Below are 25,612 nucleotides of genomic sequence, written 5' to 3'. Positions count from 1 at the left end.
TTATTTCACCACAAGAGAGCACTCCAGCAATACAAGATTTTATGTTGCTTATAAGCAATTTTATGACTGCCTTATGCTTCACATGGGGCACCCACTCGGAAACCAAAGCACTTAAACAAAATTCTAGATCGATAATAATAATCATTGTAACTGTAATTTTATACTGAAAGAGAAGCAGAGCCCGCAGGACTGCGGCTACAATGCCCTGAAGTCTCACTCGTGCAACAGTAGTACAATCATGGGGGCAGTGTTCCTGCTGCAATAAGCAGCTAATGCATCTCCTTCTTTCCTACTTGTAAAGGAAATACTCCATTATTGGCATCCTGCTCCCTAGGCACAGGGCTGCTGCCCTCTGAGTCATAAACAATATCCTACCATTACCACGTGAATTCCATCCATTCCCTGACAGCACTATGGAAGGCAACTCTACTGGGAAGGTGGTACTGGCCTGGGCAGCAGCACATTATGAAGGGCAAACCAGGAAAAGGTGCAGCTAGAATGTAAGTGGAAATGGGGATGGGAAAGTGGAAAAGTGGCTGCACAGTCAGGATTCATCCAAGGGCATGGCTCCATGCATCAGCACAGGGCTGATATATGGCAAATAAAGAATTTTGTATGTGTGAGGAGGTGAAAGGATTGGGGGCATTTTTGGATTTGCTTTTATTTTTTACTATTATTGGCCAGGGTGGAAGCTAGAGTTGTGAGAGAGAGCTATCTTTTACTTTTAAACACCTTGCTAAAAACATGAACAAACAAGCTGCCGCACTTAAAATTTCTTGTGACGACTTCGCTTCAGTCACCACCTGAGAGATTTACTGATTTTAAGTACAACTTTTACCCCGTGAGGGCAGAGCAGATAATCTAAATGAACATAGAACGTGGAGGCAGAAGTAAACAAAGAGAAGAGAAGAGAATAATTTCTAGCTTGTGCACCAACCTGATAATGGGAAGAATGCTACCAAGGATCCTGCTTGGGTATGACCCTGTACTTCCAGAAAGTCTAAGCCTTAAACTTCTAGGAAGTTTAGATACTTAGTCAGTACTTAAGACTGTTGGCCATCTCTTGTGGAGGAATGAGTAAAAAGGGAGCAGTATCAATGGAAAGAAGCCAGCATTCTTGTCACTTATTTACATACCCTGCCTTCCATACTCTTTCAGGGGTGTCTTCAATATAGAACCACTTTAACAGGAAAAATCAGTCTGGAGCAGTGTGATTTTTTTTCAGGAAACTGAATTTCAAATTACATCTTCACCTCAAAAGCTGAGTAAGGTTTTAGAGAAAAAAAAAGCTTATTTTCTCCCATCTCCTTCCCTTTCAGAAGAACATTCCTCAGTGACAAACACAGAAGTCTTAAATTATGTGATTTTATTTCACCGTGAGAGAGAACAGATTAGTTGTACAGATCACACAAGGTGGTAGTACAGGAAGCCCCTGTGATGCATTGCCAGACACAAAATCTGTCACCGAGCACACAGAGTCCCTTGAGAAATGTCTACAAGGTGAAAGAGAGAGGTGGCTTTTTTTCAGTCCAGCCCCCACTTAGACCACAATACAGTCAAGCAACTCAACTGTAAAATTAAGTTAAACCATGTTTACAGAGGTGCTGAAAGGCTTTCCAGTCGTGTTAAACAAAATTTATAGAGCCAAGTTGGTTGAAGAAAGCATTTTTTATAGCCAAGTAGACAGAGGAGATTTCCTAAGGACGAAATCTGCATTCCCTGGTCCAGTAAATGATCCAATACTGCTTTTGGCAATTGTCTTTGCTAAAGTGGTAAAAAGAAATGAGGATGGGACTTGGATTCCAGATACTTACTTCAAAACACATAACGATTCAGCATATTTGGAACTTGGATTTTAAAGTTATTTCACATTCTTTGGAAGTCGTTCCAACACAGATTTTAATCTCAAAAATTCTAACTGTTCAATTCTATTCAACAATTGTCGCCAGATCTAAACTTTTCAGCTTTGTTCGGATATTGACATGTAGCTTCAGGCTGGATTTTCCAAGTCCTCATGCTTTTTTGTGCACAAGGTAGACAATTTTTCTTTCCTCTTTCATAAGTAATTGAAGGTAAATGGGAAAAATAGGGAGGAGCAGGCCTGTACAATGACTCACAGAGGATGATGACAGAGAATTGCTGCTATCTGCACTAAGTGAAGGACTTAAAATAATCCATTAGAGAGAAGGGCAGGCTCGCTGAGCTGGCTTTGCAGAGCTGTGGCAAAGTTAAACTAGGCTTCTTTTCTCAGGTAGGTCACCTATTTCTTTACTTCACTAATAACTGTCCAACTCCATTCAGAGGCATGTGGGCATCCCTGCCTTCTTACATTTGAAGAGAAGGATGTGTAACAGACTTCTGTTTCCTCCTCTGTGACTGAATTACAGAGGTAGTCAACTCAGCACCATACACAAAGACAAAACAAGCCTTGCACAATAGACAACTTGTCAACCTGAGGCAACAAAGATCTGAATTTACAAAACCTCATTGGGGTTCACTTCGAAGAGCAGTCAAATGCAGATTTTGTGCAGATTCTTAAATGAACCAGGATGTCCCTTCAGCATCAATCCATTTCTCAAAAGTTTCTCTTGGAAACTTGGAATCTGTCTGAAATTTGGTATAACAATTTAAAACAAACTCTGAAACTGAGGAAATTTCACATAGCTTGAGGTTATAAGCACTTGAAAAAGCTCCTGAAGTGGCTCCAGTTGTCAAATGAAGTAAGCACAAGCAGATTTTTTTTCCCCAAAAGGATTTGCTTACCGAAATCCCACATGCTGCACACTTCTTGCCAAATCGCTGCAGAAACTTCTGCCAGAAGGGAATGCTCACAGCTGCTGATACCTACAATTGACAAAAAACCCGTATCTGTACCATACTGTCTTCTGTGCCACTGTCGTCTTCAGCTGTAAGCTCACAGACATTTTTTTTGTCTAGTACATTATGGTCTGAAAGGAAGATGAACTTGCAGACTTCTGTTTCTCCTCATCTTTTGAGTGATTTTTTTTTTAATTCACTATTATGTACTCCAAGCAAAATCTATCCATGAGAGGGTTGTCCACAGTCAAATATCAGAACGCAGTGTCTTAAAATTTCTTTTTCCTAATGTAAGCTACAGCACTTAAAACTACACATGACACAGTCATTAAAGATCAAACATATTGCAAACAGTCACACTTTGTGCTAATGCCTTTTACCTCATTATCTGAACCATGCAAACAGTGAGTGAATTAAACCACTATCATACAGGAAGAAAGCCGAGGTGCAAGATGCACTTATCTTAAGATATACTTAGAGTACATATCCTATACTACCTGTTTCTTCTTAGGAACAACCTGTAAGAGAAACAGTCACTTACAATCTCATATACGGTAATACGTGATAGCAGCAACAACCAATGCACTGAAGTATTTCTACTGCTAATGACAGACAATTGACCTAAATTAAAACGTCATCTCACTGTTAAGAGTTATATTCCACTCTTTACTGACTTAAACTCTACTGTCTCTTGTCTCTCTTCTTGGTGTCTGTTACTTGCAGGGCCTTAAGATACCCAACAGTCTTCCCTTGCTCTCCAACATTTTGGTTTTAATTATTGGAAAAGATCTGTCTTATAATGTGGGAAATGAAGAATCAAAAAGGGGTAGAAAGGGTGGGAGGCTGCGACCAAGAAGCAGAAATGAAGTTTCCCTAAGACGGTTTCACAAAGTCTCTGCCAAATGGGTCAGAAATCATGCAACAGCTTCCCTGAAAATGACCGCTGCAGCGTGTATTCTACTTGGTGGACAAACTCTCTACAAAATACTTCAAAAGTGCAGTACATGCACATCCCAGTAATTATGTAACGTTAAATGTTCAACCTGTCTTAAAAGGACTTTGGTCAGAAGGATGAAAATTACAGTTTTCAACTAATACTACTTGTAATCATGAAGTAAATCATGCAATACAGAGCAGCGTGTAACTGAGCAAGCAGAATTCTATCTCTGCTTGTCAAGAAAAAAGGTTCTGTAAAAGGATCTTTTTATCCCACTGCCAAATGCTCTAGAGAGGAATCTTCATATCTTTGGATATTTTAGATATTTATCCCTGCAAGCTGCCTAGCTCAAAAGGCTCATGGGTATGAATACACAAATTGGAATTGTTTAATTTGCAGCATATCAGACTGGGGAAAGGGTCAACGGACCTAAAATTCCAGACCTCTTTTCTGGCAGCAGCTTTTACTCTTTATAGGAGCAGAAAGGGACTTACAGGTAAAAACAACAAGGGATTAATCAAAAGCTCCAAAGCATTAGATTTTTAGAAGTACAGTAGGGAACACCAGCTTTATTTCAACCAGGCAATGCAAAAGATGGTGTAGCTTCTTAACAGCTCTGTCTAGACAAAAAACTCTTCTTGTCTTCTGCTATTTTGTGCAAAAATCCCAGTGAGAACCAACTATCAAATAAAAATATAGGAGAGAAGTGCAACTCACCAAGATGGTCACCACCAAATACTGGAAGTGATTGCGAAGGTCAGCAGCATGAGTGCAGAATAGGACAAAGTTGCTCTGCTCCAGCTGTTGAAGACATTTGGTGACCACCAAAAAAGAAAGGAAAAATGTAAAAAGACAAAAAAGACGTCACACTCCATACTAGCCAAATACAGTTGGTGACTGATTTGTTAAATGTAGGATTTGGGAGTCTCAGTCTTCCCTCATTTGCAACAATTTAAAGCAGCAATAACTTTCCTGCTATCACCGGAGTAACATGCCAATAATACTAGGGCAAGCAAGAGGTAAACCATGCACCTAATGCAGCATTAAAATGACCAAAACCGGGACTTCCTTATGAAAGGATTTTGTCTAAAGGCTTTATTCTTTATGTTGCAATTGCCTGGTGGTGTTGGCACAGTCACAGCTGCAGACTACTGCAAGAAATTGCCCACCCTTTTCCATAGCAATGCCACAAATGTTTCAGCAGAAGCTCTGACTCTGAAGCAAGTTACTTTTCAGCTGGAATTACACTCATGCCAACTTCCTGGAGTACAGCACCTGACTGCTGGCTTTGTATACAACCTTGGCTATGGAGTGTAGCTTTTGGTCAGGTATCTCTGTAAGTCTGAGTACTCATTGGATGGGAGTATCTAGCTGCACCGTGTTGTAATGAGAAATGAAGCCACTGCCACCATGCTTTTGCAGAACTCAGGCATGTTCTGAACACCAGAATATGGTTAAGGCCCAGCTCCAGCAATTCTGCAGAAGTAGAATGACAGAGAGTATTTAATACCCACACCACAGCCTGTGGTATGATCAGCTCTTGCTCCTTTGTGTGCTTGTAGATAATAAGTGGCCAATCACCTGTATACAAATTAGGACAAAAGTTATATTCCTTCTCCATTGTCACCAAAGCCTTCTCTAGCTTGTGTCCCAGTTTATGCTGCCTTCATTTTAGACATAGAATATCACACTCTGGGATTATAGCAAATGCATCTTTACCTGCCTACGCCTTTGCTCACCAGTAATCCATTCACTGAATTCCATTAAGTCAGCGTCCCTCCCTTGAAAAACAATAGCAAGGGTTGCTCATGCTGGCTGAAATGGAGCAAAACAGTTTCCAGCTTCTGCCTCCCTTCCAGTCTGTACAAATAGAAAAATCAAGAGATACGGACTGACAGAAGATCTTTTCCTCTCTGGATGTTGTCAGCAGGTAGCTGGCTGCCAGCAACCAAATGTGTGTTGTATCCTTGCTGACTGAATGGATGCAGGAAGGTTCTGGACCATAAGGGACCTTCTTTCATCTTTCATCTCCCTCTCTCTGCTGTTGCTCACAGTGCCTGTAGGTCCCAGACGTAAGCAGAAATGCTTCTGCTATTGTTTCTCACCCTTGGGCCTTTCAGCAAGGACTGACAGATGCTGTGAAGGACAGCCTACTAACTGCGCCCAAATCCAGGCCAACAGGAAACTTCAGTGCTTCTTTGGCAAACAGATGCTTCAGTAGCCCTTCCAAGGAATTTACTAATTCACCAGGCTTAGTGAACCCAGTGCTGCTCTCTTACATGCCCTGTTCTTGCCCTCTGGCCTGATACTTGATCAATGGCTCATGTAACTACAAGACTGTTGACAAAAATATGAAGATTATTTGCTTTTCAAAACAAAGCCACTTCAACTGATATGTACAGGTTCACATAAAAATAACATATTTACAGAGTTGAACATATGTCAAAAATCAAGCTTGAAAAAGACGGCTGGACTATGGGGAGTAAGGGTTTCTTACTCAGTGGCTTTAAGTTTTTCTACAGGTACTCTCTATGGGAGGAGGTATTGCACGTTTTTGTGAGAGCCAAACCTCAACTGCAGGTCCTCATTTGAAAATTACCTCTATCTAGCTCTGAGGCAGGTTAGACCTCCTGCCGCTGAACTTCTTACTCTGACCTAATGCCTTCCATCACAAAAGACTCCATAAGAACCATAAGCCACTGTCTGAGAGCAGCCACCTATGCAAAGGAAAGGGGCAACGGTTTAAAGCGGCACACACTATAGAGAAGAACAGAGAGAAGAGAAAAAGCATTCTCTAAGCGACTGAAACCACAGGAGACTGCACATGGATAACATATAATGACCCAATCTGGGTCACTAGGACTAGTTCCTCACCTTTTATGAAGGGGGAAAAAAAAAGAAAAAAAGCGCCATCTTTAAATGGTCAGGACTTTGGTTTTGCTTCTTGTTTGAAAGAACCATCTCCAGTTGACCAGGTTCTCAGGCACAACAAAAAAGACTCTGGTCTCTGGTTCCCTGCTGATTTGTAGGGAAAGGCATCACCCCCTAGATCATCACCTCCAGTCACCAGCCAAAGGTTATTTGCATTTTAGCTGCACCAGACTCTCCCATGCTGGGACTGGAATGAGGCCAACACACAGACTTAGAGAGTCTGAAGTTACCTGAACTGCTGTCGAGATGAGAAGAAATGAAGCTGTAAGCTTCACATATGGACCATGCTTCATGGTGAGTCCAAGCCCCTTACAAAAAGGAATTGCTCTGTCTGAATTTAAGGCATAAGGATCTAAGAGGAGCAGAATACATAAAAACAATCTTTTCAACAGATGAATGTGAAATAATTATTATTAAATCTAGGTATATTTAAATATACTTACCATCTTTTTCCTTTACTCCAAGAAAAAGAATGATAATTCCAAGAAGATACACACCTCCTATGACCCCTGCTGCAATCATATAAACTTTTGCCTTTGAAAAGAATAAAAGATATATTTGAAATTGTGACAGCAGAATGACAAGTCATTATGAAAATTTCAGTCTCTTCCTGGTGAGTCACCTGCAAATGAACAAATGCCCATCTACATACAGCCGACTTTCATATCTCTGAAAAATGTTCACTTCTGCAGCTCATTTATAAGCAACACCTACATTATGATAAATCCAGGGCACATAAGTATATATTTCTTACAAAAAAAAAAAAAAAAAAGCAGCTGTGAACAAAAGGGCTACTGCATTGGCAACCTGAATGTTTTTGCTTATGTTCAGACTAGCTATAGACATACACGGTCATCTATCAAAAACATACAGCATCTGTAGAGTGATTCTAATTTTTAGTATATCCAGTTGATGTAGCTACACAGACTGCAATCTTATGTTCATGCTAGGTAGGAAAGGCTTGAGTACTGATGTAAACATAATTACTACAGTTACTGCATTTATACATAATGATAATGAAACTTCCTTTAGGCTCTAATGAATTTTAGAAATCACACATTCATGCCAATGTTTTGAGAACATGGTAGCTTGCATGCTTGTTTTCCCAGTTATTTAGTGAAATACTCAAGCAAATTCAGAAATCTTTGCTTCTTATTAGCCAGGCAAACAAAGCCTCCAAGGATACCACCCTACACCATCAGATCACATTTATTGTTTCTAACTCTGATTACACTGACTCTGGAATAAAGCTTTAAAAGGTTATTTTGCTTTAGTATTCCGTAACAATTTATTTTATACTATGTTATCAAGGATAAAATAAGTGCTGGTTGTAGAGCTTTATGACACAATGATTATTTGATAGGAAAATTGAATTCCAAATTATCAGTTATATGTTGCAAATGAAATTATTTTAAATCTAGGAAGCAGCTGGTAAATAAGCATGCAATTACAAGAATGTATTCCCAAATACAACCACTTAGTATAGATGCAAAGCTAGCCAGATGAACCATATAAGTACAGACATTCTTTAAGACAACAGTTTTTGTTAAGATATGTACATTTCAGAAGAGGACATGGTGAAATAAAGGAAAGCAGGACTATTCTTTATTTGGGATAGAGGCTTGGGGGTTTTATATCAGAGCTATAAATTAAGAGAGTTATTGGTTATGGCTTCCACAGACTACAGACTGCAGTATTGTAGATACCTGAATTCACTTAAATGAGGTGATTTCTGCCTCAAAAGCAGCCTAGCCAAGAAAGAAGGGGTTGAAAAAAAGGATAGTAACAGGACTCCATTTTGAATTTTATATTTCATGTCTGTGTATTTTTTAATTTGCTCGAAGCAACTGAATTAAATGTTTTCTTTCACAGGTCATCGTTAAGTGTAATTCGAGCTTAAACTATAAAGGATATTCATGGTAGGCCAAATAAGATTCTCTGACCTTAAACAAAACTTGTTAGCACATCTATGAACTATATCAATATCCATACTTGGTTTTCAGCAGGAAAAATCCACTCCTAAGTTTACAGTAACAACTTCAAAAGAGCTTAGAAATAACTCTTTCTTCCACTTCCTCTCTTTAATAATGAGCAAAATAATATCAGTCATTCACTAGGTCTTCTTTTAAACTAACTGTGCCTTTAAGCAGCTAAGAATTATTCCTTGTGACAAAAAAAGGTCAGGGTCATACTCCTGAATGGTACTAAAAGAAACAGTCAAGATGCAGCCTCTTCCAAATATTTTTTGAGACTGTGGAGGTGCTTCAGGTCCATAGACACTAGTCCTGCCTCGACTTAGAGCTCAACGTACATCAGTCATATAACCAAAATTCAAGATCCAACATCTCCTGTTGATGGTGCAGTTAAGGTGCCTATTCTATTGTTGATGGTGCGAACAAAAAGGCAAGTGCTCTGTCATGCGAAGCAAGCAGCTCTCCCCGAGGCTCAGTGACCATGCATGTTCCTGTAATCCAACCAAACTGATGCCAGGTTATGTGAATGGCAAAAAAATCTGGTCCTCACATAACAGGGTAGCAGGGAGTGAGGTGGGTTGCCAGAACAGTTCGTTCAGACTATGGCCTCTGCCCAAGCCTGAAGGCTGTTTAGGAAAAAGGGCAGGAAAGAACAAAGAACAGAACTTTACCCATGGAAAACAGTTGGACAAATCCAGGCCGTTCGCAACCATGGGATACTACTCATCTACAAAACCTGAGAAGGTGACACACAAAACTCTGGAAGAAGGGAAAATACCAAAACAAATAGCCAGGAAATACATACACACACACGATAAAAAAAAAAAAAAAAAAAAAAAAAAAAAAAAAAGAACATGTGGCTGCTTGTAAATAAGTAAAATGAAGAAGGTAATATCTTTAATTAAATCAGCCTGTTTAGTTGGGAAAAAAAAATGTTTCAAGTCACACTGTGACATCTTCAGATCTGAAAAATATTTGTATGTCTAAAAGCTTTTCCATTGTTTTCCGATGTTAGTATCAAGTTTAATAAAAGATATTACTTCTACCTACAAACTCTGGCTACTTTAGGCTATGTATCTTTACTATTTTTTTCAAAATAAAAAACTATTTGACATTCAACTCATTGTGACGTTTCTTTCTCCATCTCCCTCCTACCTCAAAAAGGATGGGAATGCACATGTGGTTAGACAGAAAAGAAATAAATCAAGATCACACACTTTTTTTCCTTCAAAGCCATTAAAGAGATTTGAAAGTGGAAGTTGGTGATTACAGCATAAAGCAGATTCAGACAGGGAATCTGCTGTGCAATGAAATTCAGCTTGCTCCACAACTTTTCAAGTTACTCCTCTTGACAATTACAGAGCTGTAATACCACAGTAGTTTTCTGCATCAAGCCATTGTCCTAGAAGCTAAAAAGGAAGCCAGGGTGATGTGCTGTGTCTTCTTGAAATATGCATTAGAAATTACCTAACAAGCAGCTTCAAAAATGCTTTAATCACCCATAAAATGGCATGGTCACTTACAGAAGCAGCCCAGTTCTCCCCAGGCCGTTTCCCCAGATCAGCTCCCTGAGAAGCCTTGTGCCAAAAGCAAGCACAGAGGCAGAGAACAGTGTCTGGGAGCAGGGAGAGGCAAGGGTCAGTCCCCTTCCTGGACTACCAGTGATGGTGCTAGGGTATGCACACTGAAAGCATGCATAAAAACCTGCCTTCAGCTTGTGATTTTACTGCTGCTGAAAAGTGGTAATAGGAGCTTCAACTACAATAAGCAGAGCACAAATACATACATCTTGATTTGCAAGCACCTGAGTTTAGACACAGGTCAAGGAATCTTCTTAATGGGTAATTTTATATATCAGTTAGTACACACACTGACAGAGAAATAGAGGAAAATATGAAAAGAAAGACTGAATCTAGCAACTGGCAAAAAGGAACCAACGAACTGCTGATTTCACAAGTAACAGAAAAAAACACTACACAAAGTAATTGTTCAATTCAGGGCCTGTTTCAAGACCACTGGAAACAATGGAAGACTATCAAATTGTGTTCACTGAGGTTTGGATCAGGATTTAGGATTTCCTCCCATAATAAAACTTTCTCTGTTTCTCAAAAAAATCACACACTGAAGCATGAAGAGATTAAATTGCTTGTGCAGGATTACAGGAAAAATCTGCTGTGGAAAATGAAATAAACAAGCACGGATCTCTAGTTTCATTCCACATGTGAACTACTGAGCTCTCCCGCTAATTGCCTGTTACCAACCATTTACTTTCAACAGTGCTTTGTACCTTTGCAAGAATACAGATTCCAAGTAGGACTTACAGTTTCGTTCACATAACAGCCACTAATCTTTATAGGAGAGCCTTAATGATAACTACTTTGAAAAGAAGTATTACTGCACTGAAAGATCCTGTTATAGCCACCATTTTTTCATAGAATCATAGAATTACTTGGGTTGGATGAGACCTTTAAAGTTCGTCTACTTCCAACTCCCCTGCCACAGGCAGAGACACCTTACACTAGACCAGGTTGCTCAAAGCCCCGTCCAGCCTGGCCTTGGACACTGCCAGGGATGGGGCACCCACAGCTGCTCTGGGCAGCCTGGGCCAGTGCCTCACCTCCCTCATGGTAAAAAAATTCTTCTTTATATCTAATCTAAATCTACCTTCTTTCAGTTTAAAACCATCACCCCTTGTCCTGTCACAACAGGCCTTGGTAAAAAGCCCCTCTCCGTTTTTCTTTTAAGCCCCCTTCTAGGCTGCTAGGCATTTTTCTTTTAAGCCCCTTTACAGGCTGCTATAAAGTCTCCCTGAAGCCTTCCCTCCAGGTTGAACAACCCCAGCTGCCTCAGCCTGTCTTCACAGGGGAGATGCTCCATCCCTCTGATCATTTTCGTGGCCTCCTCTGGACCTGCTATAACAGGGCCATGTCTGTCTTGTTCTGGGGACCACAGAACTGGATACAGTACTCCTGGTGGGCCAAAGTAAGCTTCTCTTACTAAGCTGCTATTTTAAACTGTGAATCAGCCCCTAGTGAAAACAAAGGAAGGCCATATACCTCCTAGCTACTTTACAGATTGGCATCTTCAAGCAAAGCTCCTCAGTGTAACACTGCTGTTGCACTGATATGTGGTTGCAAAGACAACAGATGGGAAACCTTGTTTGCAACAACTTGGCTGTCTCAGCTCAAGCATTACTGATTTCAAGGAAGTCATGTTCATGCTCATTCAGCTGGATGGTATTATATGGTAATACAGAAACACCCCCACCCCTTTCCCTAAGAGATTGTAGTGTGCTCCCATAGACACTTACTTGATGAGACAGGGGATCTGAGGGGTCTGGAAAGCTGGGAGTGTCATGCCAGGAGATGGTTGTGTTTACTGAGGGACTCGCAGTGCAGTGATGAGAGACATGAGCACTGGCCACAATCTGCCCCTGAAGGGCAGCTCCAATCAAGGTCCCAAGCACTTCCATGGTCATTCCTAAAGAAGAAAACACAAATGCGTACCGAGGATGAGAACTTGATACCTTCACTGTCTACAAGCTTGTTCATTTATCATTGAAAAGAAACATCATCAAACCATTTTCTTTTACAGGGAACAAGCAGAAGAAGCAATACCAAGAACAACAGAACTAGAAGGTTAGTAACAGAACAGTTTCAAGGAATGAGAGTTTTGTCATCTATTTTTTGATCAGCTTTTAGAAGCCTCCATGGAAGAGCCTTTTTCATGCAAGCTGCATGATGGATGTGGCTGAGATTAAGAGCCACAAAGGGATAACATAGAAACCTTTCATCTTGAGGACCAGAGTGGAACTACGGTTTAAGTGTTGAATGCTGCTTTTCCAAAGCAGGACTAGGAGCCATAATATCAGACTTTTCATCTCAAGTTTGACAGTAACTTGTGAAACATTTTTTGAACCACTTATCTGAACAGACTTCCAGGTTCTCCAACCCAACTGTAAAATAAAATGATACTTACATCAGGCTTATTTTGGAAATAATACAACTGCAAAGCTCTTGGAAACAGAAGATGCTGTTCTTAACTGCCTAAGGCCATAGTCAGGCAAAACTAGCTACCTCAGCCTCAGAGAATGATTCAGATCAGTAACACTCCAAGTACCATCAGAACAAAGGATCATCTGAAACACCAACCAAGGTGTCCGTTTGGGAAAGCAAAGATCAAGGTTCTTGTGTGCTCAGAATTTATAGTGTATTAGTTTCCACCTTAGCTGAGAAAGCTGATCTCTCAGAAAGCAGATCATACCTTGAAGAAGGTCATATTTTGCCCAGAACATAAGTAGGATTTATGTTAAAGCAATTTTGGAATCCAATATTTCTACCTCGCATTCATAGTAAGGAGCAGGACAAAATTTATAATAAGCAGTTCTGCTTGTTTCCAGTAGAGGGTAATGGATCCTCTGATCCCAACCTTTTTTTAAATGCACACTTCATATTACACAGCTGTTTTTCTTTAAACAGTTGAAGAAATGCCTGAACAACTGACTATATCCACGAAAACCTATCAACAAAAATCCTCCATGAAACCCAAAGAAAGGCAGAAGTTTTTAAGTAAAACACTAGTTCAAAAAAAGAGGGTGTAAAGGAGAGTCTCACATAATCACAACCATTACAAGAAAACTTGGCTCCAAACAAATATAATTTCAAAATATACAAAAATACCAACATTTGAAAAGTCAAAATTGTGGTTCATTTCACCAGTCTAACTTGGCTTAGAAGAACAGCTGTACACTCAAAAAGTTAAACCCTTTCTGAACAATAAAATGACACTATAAATGTATAACACCTCTCAGACATGGAGGTCAACAGCTTTTATCAAATGATTTTCACATGCCTATGAAGCCTTGCATGGGGCTAGCAATAGGAAAGCATATTTATTTGGATCACAGCCTCTGAAGACATAAAACTAGACAACAGACACTAGGTACATGGATTTAGTTAGAATTTAGGCCAGATGACTCAGAATATAGTCAGTGCCAAAGAATATAACACAACTGGAATCTCCCACTGTTTAGTCCTGTCCTGTGACTGCTACCCCAGACTTTCTCTTGAGATAGTTGATGATAATGCAAATTACAACTGTTCCATGTGTGGCTGGAAAGGGATTGGGTTGCTCAGGGAATATTGTATCCAGAATTTGACATGTTTTCTTTTAGCACTTCTGGCCATTTCATTGTGCCTCCGTGGTCTAGTTTTCAAAGTACTCAAGCAAGTATGCTGAGGGTTAGAAGGACTAATGGAAGAGAAAAGGGCTCTTGCCAGGAAAAGAAAACAGATGCAACAAAAAAATTACAAGTTATTGTAAACAGTGAAGGACAAGTTAAGATGTAAAAAAGTTTTTCATGTGGTATTTGACTCTTTTCTCTTTACCCTGCTTAATGCTGGTGGCCATGAGAGCAGTTACATAACAAAGAAGGCGTGATAACAGAGCTGAAGAGAGTAGGAAGGGAAGAAACTGTTCTTACAATTTATGATCTGTACAGGAAATCTTAAAAATATTTTCATTGCACTTTTTTTGGTCTGATTGATTTGCTTCAAAGAAAAAACTTTGTCTGGTTTTGATTGTTGAAGAGCCAGAGATATGGTCTGGAAGCCCTCATTCTTTTAACTAATACAAGTCAGAGTGCTAGTTATATCACAGCAAGATCTTTCCTTGAACTACCTGGCGTATGTTAGAATTAAATAAACACAGATGAAAAAAAGAGAGATTTCAGTTGGTGTGAACATGCACACAAAATTACTCTCCTTTTCTGGTGAGGTTAACTGTCTTGGTTCTATGGGTTCTAGAATTTTTTTCAAAGAAAACAGGGCTGGGATTTGAATTTATAACATGAAACACATAAACCTAAGGACATTCAAACAAAAAAAAAAAAAAGAAGAAAAAGAAGATACTCAAAATTACTTTTAAGCTTTCTTTAATTGAATGTTAAAGATTATCATCACTTTGTTTTTCCCCTACAAATCACCTTTAAATGAAATCATTACTCCTCTACCCTGGCTTGGGTAAGAGTGATTTTTATTGTTTTGTCTGGCTAGTAATAAACCAAAAAGAGCTTATAGCTAATCAGACAGTCTGAGAAAATAAAACTTCAGTGTCTCCTATTTAGCTAGAGAAGTGGAAGCATTTACAAGACAAAACAGTTTTCATCAGATATTAAAAATCTCATACAAAAGTCCACTTTAGGGACACAAACCACTAGGGATCTTCCTATAGATAAAGAACAATTTAAAATAAAACTCAGCCCTAATCCACATGAGAAAGTCCAGATCACACTCACGGTATGCTGTTGCAGAATCCCTCTCCTTCTGGTCTGTGCTGAGAAACATGGTGAGGGCAGAATATGGTACCTGGAATAACTACGCAAAGAAAGAACATCACTTAGGAAATATCAGGGTAAATGCTGTATTCCTTTGATATCCAGGAAAATGGTTTAATGCAACTTTGAATTCACTTACTTTGAACACCATATTTTTTAGCACAAAGACCTGTCTTTTCTTTCTGATTTGTGAAGCATATAAAAGGAAAAAAGTATTTTTCATAATACAAATCTTAAATTATCAGTAAGCTTTACCAGTAATGCCATGCTCCTTCAGATTCCTTGGGAAAACGTCCTTCATAACTAGGCTATAAAGAATCTAGCTTTCTTTGCACTAGAAGGTTATCATGTTTCTAGCTTAAGCTAACTAACAGGAAGCAAAGCCATAATGAAGACAATACATTTTTCCAATTTATTCAAGCCAGAAAACTGTATAAATCCCAAAATTATTTCAAATATCTGTATCACTATGCAATTTCAGGAAGTAATTGTGAAAACTAATTGGTCTTCAGCACCATTTTTCCACACGTTTCTTAATTTGAGTTAAGAATATGTAGAAACACCCAATTGCTATGTCCATGCACTGGCAAAAAGGTAGATGAGGAGTGTTGCTTTTTGATTTTACAGCACTGTATCTAGCACACAACTGATACCTTGCTGTAAAATCTTGGTGGAAACAATGCACTGGCAATATTTATTGGAATGCTGAGTAAATTAGCCCCTCTTCTCCTGCAGAAGAGGCCTTATCCCCAGTAGTACTTCACTGAAAATAACTATTGAACATTAAAGGCTTGACCTTTTGGATGGTCATGATGTGAGTGGGACTTCATCCTCACAGTGCTGAATTAAAATAAAAATCACTTCAAAAGTGTTGGAACATACACTATTGTGAAGTGGAAGTGGAACATGAACCTGTCTGAACAATCAAGTTCTTTGCGGTGTTTCCACCACTGCAGAGATCTGTAGCCAGGTAAACTAAGTCTCACAATCTGCACCCTACTCTGTTCGTATGAAATGCATTTCCATTCACCTCCATCAAACATGGCAAGTGTCTACATTTTCAGAGCCCCGCTATGGGAAACCTGTGTTTTTCCTTCAAAAGAGAGCAAATAGAAAATTATTTTAAGCCATTATGAACATCCTGTGCACCATCTTTCTAAAGAGGAAAAAAAGGACCTAGAGAAACATTCCAGCTTAACATAGGAATACAGAATTCCCAGGTCCAACGGATCTGTAAACAGGAGAAAAGCCAGAAGTCAAACAAGAAATACAAACATTTTAAATGTCTAGGAACCACTTTCTCAAAACGTGATCCAGTGACATTCAGTCAGCTAGGATATAAATTGCAATGTAGCTGTCTCGCTTCCACTCCTAACCTGCTACGTGATACAGCTTTGCACAGAAGATAGTTTCTTTCACCTTGATACTGGCCACAAGGCAAAATAGGGTGATGCAACCCCTATGTGTACAGTACAGAATGTGTCAAGAGTTCTTTGGGTTTCACTGAAATGATGGCTTCTGCATAAAAGTTGCAAGTTCTGGGCTGTACTAAAAAATGTGTGTGTTCAAACTCCTCTAACCAGGCATAAATATTATGACTACTACTATCAGTATGTTTCAGCTCTGGTACCCTGACTTTTCATTGCCTTCTAGTTTGAGTTAAACCCTTCCACAAATTAGAGCCACAAATCTACTTGGTCTCCTAATCTGCTCCTGAAAACAGAAGTTAAGAGAAATGAGATATCTAACTGGAATTAGGAATCTGAATATCTCTGTGGATCTATACAAGAATAAGTTGAATATCTAGGGCACTGCCAATGAAAGTGCCTGGAGGTAATCTGCCTGAATTAGCAGGTGATTTGCCAGAGAAAGCATTGGCAGAAGCCATCAACGAGCAGAGAGTTTGATAAAAGGACATCCACCTATCCCTTAAACCCACTAGAAGTTGAAATCAAACATCAGATTTTGGTAAATTTCAGTTTACTAGATCTGAATGCATTAAGATAGGCAGAAAACAAGCAAGTTACTACTGAGAACATCATGACCTGTAATCAACTTACTGTGGTCAGTGCTTGGAAAATGCAGTAGAAAATCAGGTACCATGCAACTCTTCCTGATACAAAAGGAGGCAAGTACCACATAAAAAAATAAGATACTACTGTGAAGGGTGTACATGCCAGCATCCTGCAAAAAAGATTAAGACATGTCAACAATCTCAACATAATGATCGCAAAACACATTAATTTTTCCTGCTAATAATGAATATAATGTAATTTATTTTATGTGCAGTTTTCTAACTACAGTTATGCCATGTTTTTAAGTATTAAACATTAGCATGCATTAAATAAACAGTTGAATATAAAACGTATACAACTCTTTCCATAAAATGAAAAAAAAATAAAAATCATCAAATCTGGATGAAAACAGCTATACTTAGGTTAGTAAGACACAATTACCTTGCACATGCACTGTAACAGAATACCTATAGTGCTGCTCCTTAGTACATGTCTCAGACTACACATTTACTAGAAAGAACCACTGAAAACTAAGGTCTGTCATCACATGTCTTCACATACCTTGAATACTATGTCAGTTTTGGGCCCCTCACTACAAAAAAGACACTGAGGTGCTGGAGCGCAAGTCTTAAGAGGAGCAGCTGAGGGGACTGGGGTTGTTTAGCCTGGAGAAAAGGAGGCTCAGGGAGGACCTTATTGCTCTCTACAACTGCCTGAGAGGAGACTGTAGGCAGGTGGGGGTCAGTCTCCTCTCCTGAGTAACAAGTGATAGGAGAAGAGGAAACTGCCTCAAGTTGCACCAGAGGAGGTTTAGATTGGATATGTGGAAAAATGTCTTCACTGAAAGGGTGGTCAAGCATTGGAACAGGCTGCCCAGGGAGCTGCTTTAGTCACCATCCCTGGAGGTATTTAAAAGACTTGCAGAAGTGGCACTTAGGCATATGATTTAGTGATGGACTTGGCAGTGTTAGGTTAACAGTTGAACTCCATGATCTTAAAGGTCCTTTCCAACCTACATGATTCTATGATTCTAATTTTTCCATAAGCCTACTTATTATTAAGGATTCCCTCTTCCAATTTCAATGCCTTCACTTTTCCTCTCCATTTAGCTTCTTCATTGCTACTTCAGGCAAGTGCAAATATGTTGATATTAAAAATGCTGAAAACAGCATAAAAAATAATGGACAGCCCACTGCAGAAGTTCCTACAGTCTGTATCTTCTTGAGTATATGATCATTTCTTTCATTTAACTCAACAGCAAAACTCCTAATCACTTCAAACACAAAAGGATCATCTTCAGGTGAGGAAGATGCCTTAAAAAATGAACCACTGAAATTTGAATTCCAGGCATTGACATAAACCAGCAATTAATTGTGTTAGTCTGAAAACTATTTCAAATTGCATTAGTTTGAACACTATTTCAGGCAAACAACACTTGTCAAACTCTATGATATCAAAGAAGTGATCAGATGCTATTATTTCCTAAATGTCCTAGTTGCAACAGAATCAGGGCTCCTGTATTCTTGTAAATCAGACAATAAACAATGTAATTAGATGACCAGGATCCTAACAAAAAATATCCAAACACGTAAAAGAGAAAACAGATTAATCCCTTCACAACAGCACTACTGACATTAGGGGTCAGCTGATTATTTTGCAATCGTGAACTGAAAACCTGGAATACAAAAGAGTAATGCGGGTAAATAGTTTAGTAAAACAATGGCTTTCCCACGCTGCTTTTTGGGATGGACAGCATCACCGGGAACTGAGCATTTACAAGGTAAGTGCCAGGTTCTGGTATTCTCTGTCCCTCTGGTCCCCAGGCCACAGTTCATCCACAGCTGGTCAGCAATGGAAAACACAAATAAGGGTAAAATCCTAACACAACTCAAGGAATCTACCTTCCTCTCCAAAGTGTGAGATCTTTCAAACTGGTGTCCAGATAAAGCCACCACAGTTAAATACTTTCATAGTCAATTTTTCATGCAACTTTTCAGCAATAACCCTCTTAGTATTCCTCCCCTCTTTCATCCTCTTTCCACATTTTCCTTTCCTCATTAGTGTGAGTTTTCAAAGCCTTGCTGAAGTTGCTGAATATCTAATTGTCTACTATTATGTCCTTTGACAAAATATTTGACCAGATTTGTGTATTTCAAGTCAATGTCTGCTTATGCCTTTTAAAGACATTACATAGAAGAGATCAATAGCCATTGATGATGTATTATATTGAGTACAGTATTGAGCTATAGTTAACATTCACCACCTTTATTAAGGTTCTTGCTTTGCTGGCAAGATTTTCTGACTGAGCCAATTCTACTGCTTCACTCTAGATACTTAAGAGGGCAGAATTTCAAAATACTAAAATATTCTTAAGTTATGGAAGATCCATTTTTTGCTTTGTATTAACATGATCTGACCTTCAAAGTGTAGGAACAAAATTCCCATGAAAAAAATTACGATTACAAAAAAACCCAGACAAAATCCTTCTGGAAAGAAAGCAGCTGTTTGATGAATACGTATTTAAAGTTAGAGTTATATAAGCAGTTTTCCTGTAAGAACTGCAAGCTGTACAGTAGCTGGTTTACAGTGCAAAGGTCTGGTAAGTTCATGGTTGTACTAGGATGGGAGTTATTCTATCATCAATTTTACACTAACAAACACATGTATTTGCAGTATTTTCAGAGAACCAAAAAAAAAAAAACCCAACAGAATAAATCTAGTGGCATTTGTATTAAAATGTCTTTATTTTCTTATTTAATAACTTTGTTACTAGTTAATTCAGTGCTCATTAAAAAGCACTCCATTTACCTGGCCACAAACCAGATCCTGAAAAGAGAAACACCAGCAAGCTCCTCTTTCCCCATGGAGCTCTTGAAAAAATGCTTAACTTTGACCTGAAGGCCCCATTCCTGCCGGGGCCAAGAGCGGCTGACCTCAGCCTTCTTCCAATACATACTTGCTTTCTGTTCTTTGTCAGATATAAGCTGCCCATGGACATGTTTCTGTAGCCCTAAAGCCACACGACAGCAAGAGAACCACCAGCTAAAAAAATGGGCTTTTTTTTCCCCACGAAAATTCTACTTCTTTACTCAGGATACCACATCTAGTTTTGGATTTTTGTCGTGAATCAAAATTTGGGTGTTACATTAATTCAAAATATCTCACACCACATCCTTATAATGCATGAGAGACAGCACTAATGAAAGACTCCATATTTCACAAACTACTCAGTCTCCTCTCAAATTCCAAAATACAAAAAAGGCCCAACAAATAAATGCCCTATAGAATAGATGAGCTTGGGTTCCTCTAACACGGACCAATCCTTTCCAACTTTCTTGCTTCACACCTGTCAATCTCCTTCCTATATGAGCGACATTCATTCTTCTAACCTCTCCTTACGTACTCATGGACAACCCACGTACAAGTGTACTAGCTAGAGTGCATACAGGGGCTAGTATGTCACAGTGAAACACCACACTGTCCCTTTAGAAATGTTGATCAAAATCTCATTCATTATAAAAATCATGGTGATTTTTTTTTCAAGTATTTTGATTATGGGGATGTAATAGAAGCAGGACCAGAATGACTGCTGTAAGGAAGAATGTAACAGTGTCATGACAGTGCTGGTTACTTCAATGCCATGGTGTCACATCTGTTCCACATGTATGAACATGTCTTTTACTGAATTAAAAGGCCTAGAGAATTAAAGTTGATGGAGTTCCTGGAATGCTAATGGGAGAAGTGAAGGCACACAAGGACACAGGTAGAAACAAGCTCAAACTTTGTGGAGGAGTGAAACCAAACTAAAGGAATCTAGACAAAGATGAAACTTCAGCCACAGATTCAAGAAATTTTTAGATCTGAGCTTCCAAGTTGCTTAACAACACAGCATTCTGGCTTTATTTGTTTGTGTCTCCAGTGGTAGAAAATCTTGTCTGTGTTTTCATGGGTGAGCAGGTTAAAGGGAAATAGACAACATGACAATTTTTCTTTTTGATTTTATATATATAAAGAATAAATACAATCACTGTTGTCTGGGAAACAGGCAAAGAAAAACGAGTAATTCAATGAGGTGAATGTATGATCACAACACACACACACAATATTCATATATATATATGTAAATATATGTACACATTTATGCTTACCAAGGCATGAGCCGGCCAATTTTTGTCCATCTACTTTTGCTAATAAAAAAGCCAGCAATAGGATCAGTAATTGCACCTGAAGCTTTGCCAATGAACAGCACCAGGGAGGCATGAAATGGAGTAATCTGAAAGTACAGACAGTATACTGTAAACAAGAGCCATTGTTCCACACTACAATGAAATAGAATAAAGCAACTTTCCAGAAAAAAACGCAGTGTTTTAAAGAATAATGATGGTTCATTTAGAAAACATGTCTGCTGCTGTTATAGAAATTATTATTGGTTACCCATAGCAAACAAACGAGACACTGAGACAGGCACCATGCAAGAAAGTATTAGAGGGGAAAAGTGCAAGGAGAGATTATTAATGTGTTTAGAACTAGAAAAATGAGCCAGATAGTCAAATAGTAGCCTTAAGTCCTTGTATTAGTCATAAAACCTAACAGAGCCCCTCTGTAATTATCCCCTCACTTTGTCCTGCACACAGCCCAATTTCCCGCTATCTTTATCTTGACCTGATCTAGAAAAAACTAGAGGGAGCTGTTTACATGTGTTCATGTTTTTTCATCTCCGGAGATTACCCAGCAAGGCTGCCAACGGGTGGCATGCGACTGTGGAAGAGGTTGTAGCACAGGAGACTTTATCCACTCGTAACTGAGCTGTGGCAAATGAACTGTATAAGGCACATCTGTGCAAATCAAAGTTGCCAGCACATGTCCAAGAAATTTTACTTGACAAATGTTCACGGATTAGATAAGAATAAAATAGCCAAGTAGAAAACCCTTTGAAACTAACCCAGGAGGAGCATACTTAAGTGCCTTTATAGAAATAGTTTATCCCAAGGAATGTAGTTATTTTTCAGATGTATCTGTAGAGAGCTTAGGAATTTGTATCACACAATGTTAGAAAAGGTGGATGCCCTTCCAAGCGCTCAGTTCATGCCACTGAAACTATAGGCCTGAAAAAAAGTCATTGAAATCTATATAAACATGAATGTTCCTCAAATCAACCTCGAGAGAGAATGCTGAAACAGTCTATGTGGCTTAAACAGCAAAAGCAGACAAAACCCCTTCATCTATATGCTGCTTCGTGCTACCGGTGCTCCAATGCATCAGGAAGCCTTGCCAATGGAGCTGCTGCTACACCAAATGAGCTAGTATCCTCTGCTTTTCTGCAGAGCTTACTGCCTCCTAGGCAGCATCACATTGCTTCCAGCTAGTGCAGGTCACTGGCACAGAGAATTTGCTGTAGGTATTTCCTCAGAGGTGAAAGAAGGAAGCAATAAACCCTGAACATCCTGGATGACCTTTGTAAAAGGTAGGTGCTATGTACTTTTGTAATCAAACCTGTTAAATTTTAGACCAAATTAGGTGAAATTGCAGGGACAGCCAGTCTTCCTGACACCACCAGCTCCAAGGCACATGCTCCACTCTAGAAAGCTTACAAACAGGGAAGGATTGTGAATGACAGTCTCCAGCACATAAATGACAGTGGTTCTCCAAGCATCCTATTGCTGCACTGTAGGACAAGGCTGGGATGGGCACTGGGCTGTGTCCTACAGCAGTTTACTGATGTTCACGTCAACCACCTTTGCTGACCTGTGCCCTCCCACAGCCAGGGTGGCCAGTAGCCCACCAGCCCTGAGGCAGACTTGCCACACAGGCTGCACTGGAACTGCTCAGAAGTCACTACTGCTCAAGAGACAGGTCAGCCAAAACAAGAACAAAATAGCAGTCAGAGAGACGGGTTGAAATACTGCAGTTATGAGGGACACAGGGACAGAAAACTTCAAATTAGGTGGGTAATGCATTTTCATTTTGTTCAGATAACTGGAATAGACAGAAAGGCAGTGGTTATTAGTTAAGCAGAGGTGGAAGAAAGTCTTGAGGAAAATTAAAACCTCTCTTATGTTAGGAGTGGAATCGGTGTAGTCACCCTGTCTTCATCATCAGTATGGGCTTACATATCCCTTGGCTGCATTTTTTAGCTTCTAAATGTAGACAGTGTCTGTCAACACCAATGCCAGAAACTTCTCAGTGTTAATAAAAAGCTAAAATATGGTAAATTCACCCATCACAAAAGGAATAAAGACCAGGATCCTATCTATTATCAGAGGTTTTGGTGCTTTCTAGTAATTTGACTCAAGGATACTATGTGGACATACATTTATATGTCTGTAGTTTATACAGGTAATTTAGATGGAACATGGAATCAAATGGAAAAACCTGTAACCTACATAAAGTGAATACAAATGTACTTTTCTTAGGAAGGATCCAGATTACATATGAACAATTACACCTAGTGAGTTTCACAGTCTCTCAAAGAGCTAAAACAGTTCTGCCCTCTAAGTGGGAAAGAATTAAATCCAGGTAGTGGCTATAAAATTACATGCTCTCCCCTGAAAAGATGTGGAAAACACCACAGGATTTCAGAGCTGTTTATCAGGCTTTGAAATAAATCCTGTCCCTGCAGGATTACTTCAGAGAACAAACTAAACCATCAAGGAACAAATAATTAAGGCCCTTAATGAAGTAGTAAGTGTATCATTACAAACATTAAGCAAAACTATTTGGTTTCAGTAGGAGCCTGTTAACAAAATAATAATAATAATAATTATTATTAATTTATTTAGGTAGTGCCCAAAGATGCAAGAATGGGACCCACAGCTTTCTGGATACTCTACACAAACAAAGAAATAAACAGTGCCTAGCTTCAAGAATTTTCTATTTCTGTGATAATCAGAGAGCGGGGAAATTGCCATATTTATAAGCACCCTGGGAAAACTGTATTAATGTCTTTCTCATTCAGTTCATGCTTCATCACCTCCAATGGCTTGTATTGCCATCCTTGATCCTTGATGTAAGCATGAAACAGCTGTAGTCAGAGCTGCATCCACCTCCCTGCTGCATCTCTAGGTTACCCATTCCACCTCCAACTCCTCAGACCCCATACCACCCACTTGACACCTTTGACACTGCTGTCCAAAACTGGCCCCTTTTCTAGATCTTGTGACTTTGATCTCAGCAAGACAATCAAGATATCAGTTTTACATACCAGCCTTATTATGTTTCCAATTTTATCAAGTCACACCTCAGCTTCTGGTATCAAACTTCGTAGGAAAATCATAAATCCAATCTTTGGGATGCCTCTGCTCCCCACATCATGATATACTGTCTTTCTGCATCTTAAACAGCAAATGGATAATATGGATAAAATGGATAATAGTGTCTAATCCAGAACCTCCTGTTCTTTCCAACAAATAAAAAGTCATCAGTTCTGAAAGCCACTCATGTAGTTTCAGCTACAGCTGTTCTCAAAGTCCCTGCAATTTTGCCTCCTCTCCCTAAAGTCCTTTTTTCTATCCTGTAACTTTATCTATCCCACCTAGTTACAACACAGATATACAAGACAATCCAAAACAGTAAAAAATGCTTATAGATTGATTTTCATTGTTTCTCTGCTGTCCTGAAATCTAGCTGGAACAGCTGAAAGTCAGATGAATGGGATGACTCCTACTGCTTTGTTTTACCAGATCTGCTTCTACACCAGAAAGCCACAGACCAGAAGCAAAGAACCTTCAGGAAGGATAACTCTGCTTTCTTTGCAAAGAAATTATCCTAGACAAACCAAGTAAAATTTATGTGAAATTATGTTGACTATGGATGCAGCTGCAGTGATTTTTAACTAAACCAAATCAACAAAACTTCACAACCTCAACATGGTGCTATTAACCTTTCAGACCTCATATCTTACACACTCTGACTGTTGACACAGAGAACTGCTTTTTCTAGTCTGCAAGTGTGTGAGCTCTACAGTGCTTAAAGCTCTGCTGATGATCGCAAACCAAGAGCAAACAATGGCTACTTCAAGACAGAAAGGAAACTAGTGAAAAAAAATAAATATATATATATTTCTGGACAAGTTCATATAGTTTCCAGGGCACTGAACAGCTAGAGGCAAAGATAATAAGACAATTTAAAAGCTTTATTAGTCAACTTGCCTTTTATCGTTCCAGGGACATAGCAGACATCAGAGTAGAGATACAACTACAATCTGTAAAGGTTTCTTGTGCTACTTACGTGGGCTATATCTAGCAGGTAGATCTGTAGGAAGAAAGCAGCAGCACTCCCTGCCACTTGATTTGGGGCACCTCCTATTGCATAGCATAATTTGCTGCAGATCGAGAGCCTGTATTCCTGTTCAAAACAAAGGAGAACACATGATGAGAAAAAACAGGTACACAAGTTAAAAGCTACAGAATTCATGAGGTTAAAGTCTAAGGTTAACACCAAATTCAGATATTTACTTCACAGGTATTCCACTAAAATCCATATAACCTCAACCCCTATCATCAACAGGCATTTGGATATTTGTTGCTTTGACTTTTAACGGCTTTGTTCCTTAATTCAGCCCCTAAAAACAGATTTCAGTGTTCCTACAAGGGAATCTATGCTTATC

General features: G+C 39.1%; 1 protein-coding gene across 2 annotated transcripts in view; it reads right to left on the bottom strand.

Moving 5' to 3' along the window:
- MFSD2B (MFSD2 lysolipid transporter B, sphingolipid) overlaps positions 1-25,612 on the bottom strand; it is a 37,906-nt gene that overhangs the window by 7,438 nt on the left and 4,856 nt on the right. Inside the window, exons 2-10 of one of the 2 annotated variants that reach the window (XM_080388518.1) lie at positions 25,234-25,350; positions 21,156-21,280; positions 17,053-17,176; positions 14,954-15,032; positions 11,969-12,138; positions 7,129-7,219; positions 6,916-7,037; positions 4,472-4,555; positions 2,764-2,844 (exon numbers count right to left, since the gene is read on the bottom strand). In XM_080388518.1, coding sequence (XP_080244644.1) covers positions 2,764-2,844; positions 4,472-4,555; positions 6,916-7,037; positions 7,129-7,219; positions 11,969-12,138; positions 14,954-15,032; positions 17,053-17,176; positions 21,156-21,280; positions 25,234-25,350 — 993 coding nt within the window. Of the gene's footprint in view, positions 1-2,763; positions 2,845-4,471; positions 4,556-6,915; positions 7,038-7,128; positions 7,220-11,968; positions 12,139-14,953; positions 15,033-17,052; positions 17,177-21,155; positions 21,281-25,233; positions 25,542-25,612 lie in introns of those variants that run through there. The other variant, XM_080388517.1, reaches the window with a different exon arrangement.

Source organism: Falco punctatus, assembly GCF_963210335.1.
Source record: "Falco punctatus genome assembly, chromosome: 5".
NCBI classification, from domain to species: domain Eukaryota; kingdom Metazoa; phylum Chordata; class Aves; order Falconiformes; family Falconidae; genus Falco; species Falco punctatus.
This window is presented reverse-complemented; position numbering and strand designations above follow the sequence as displayed.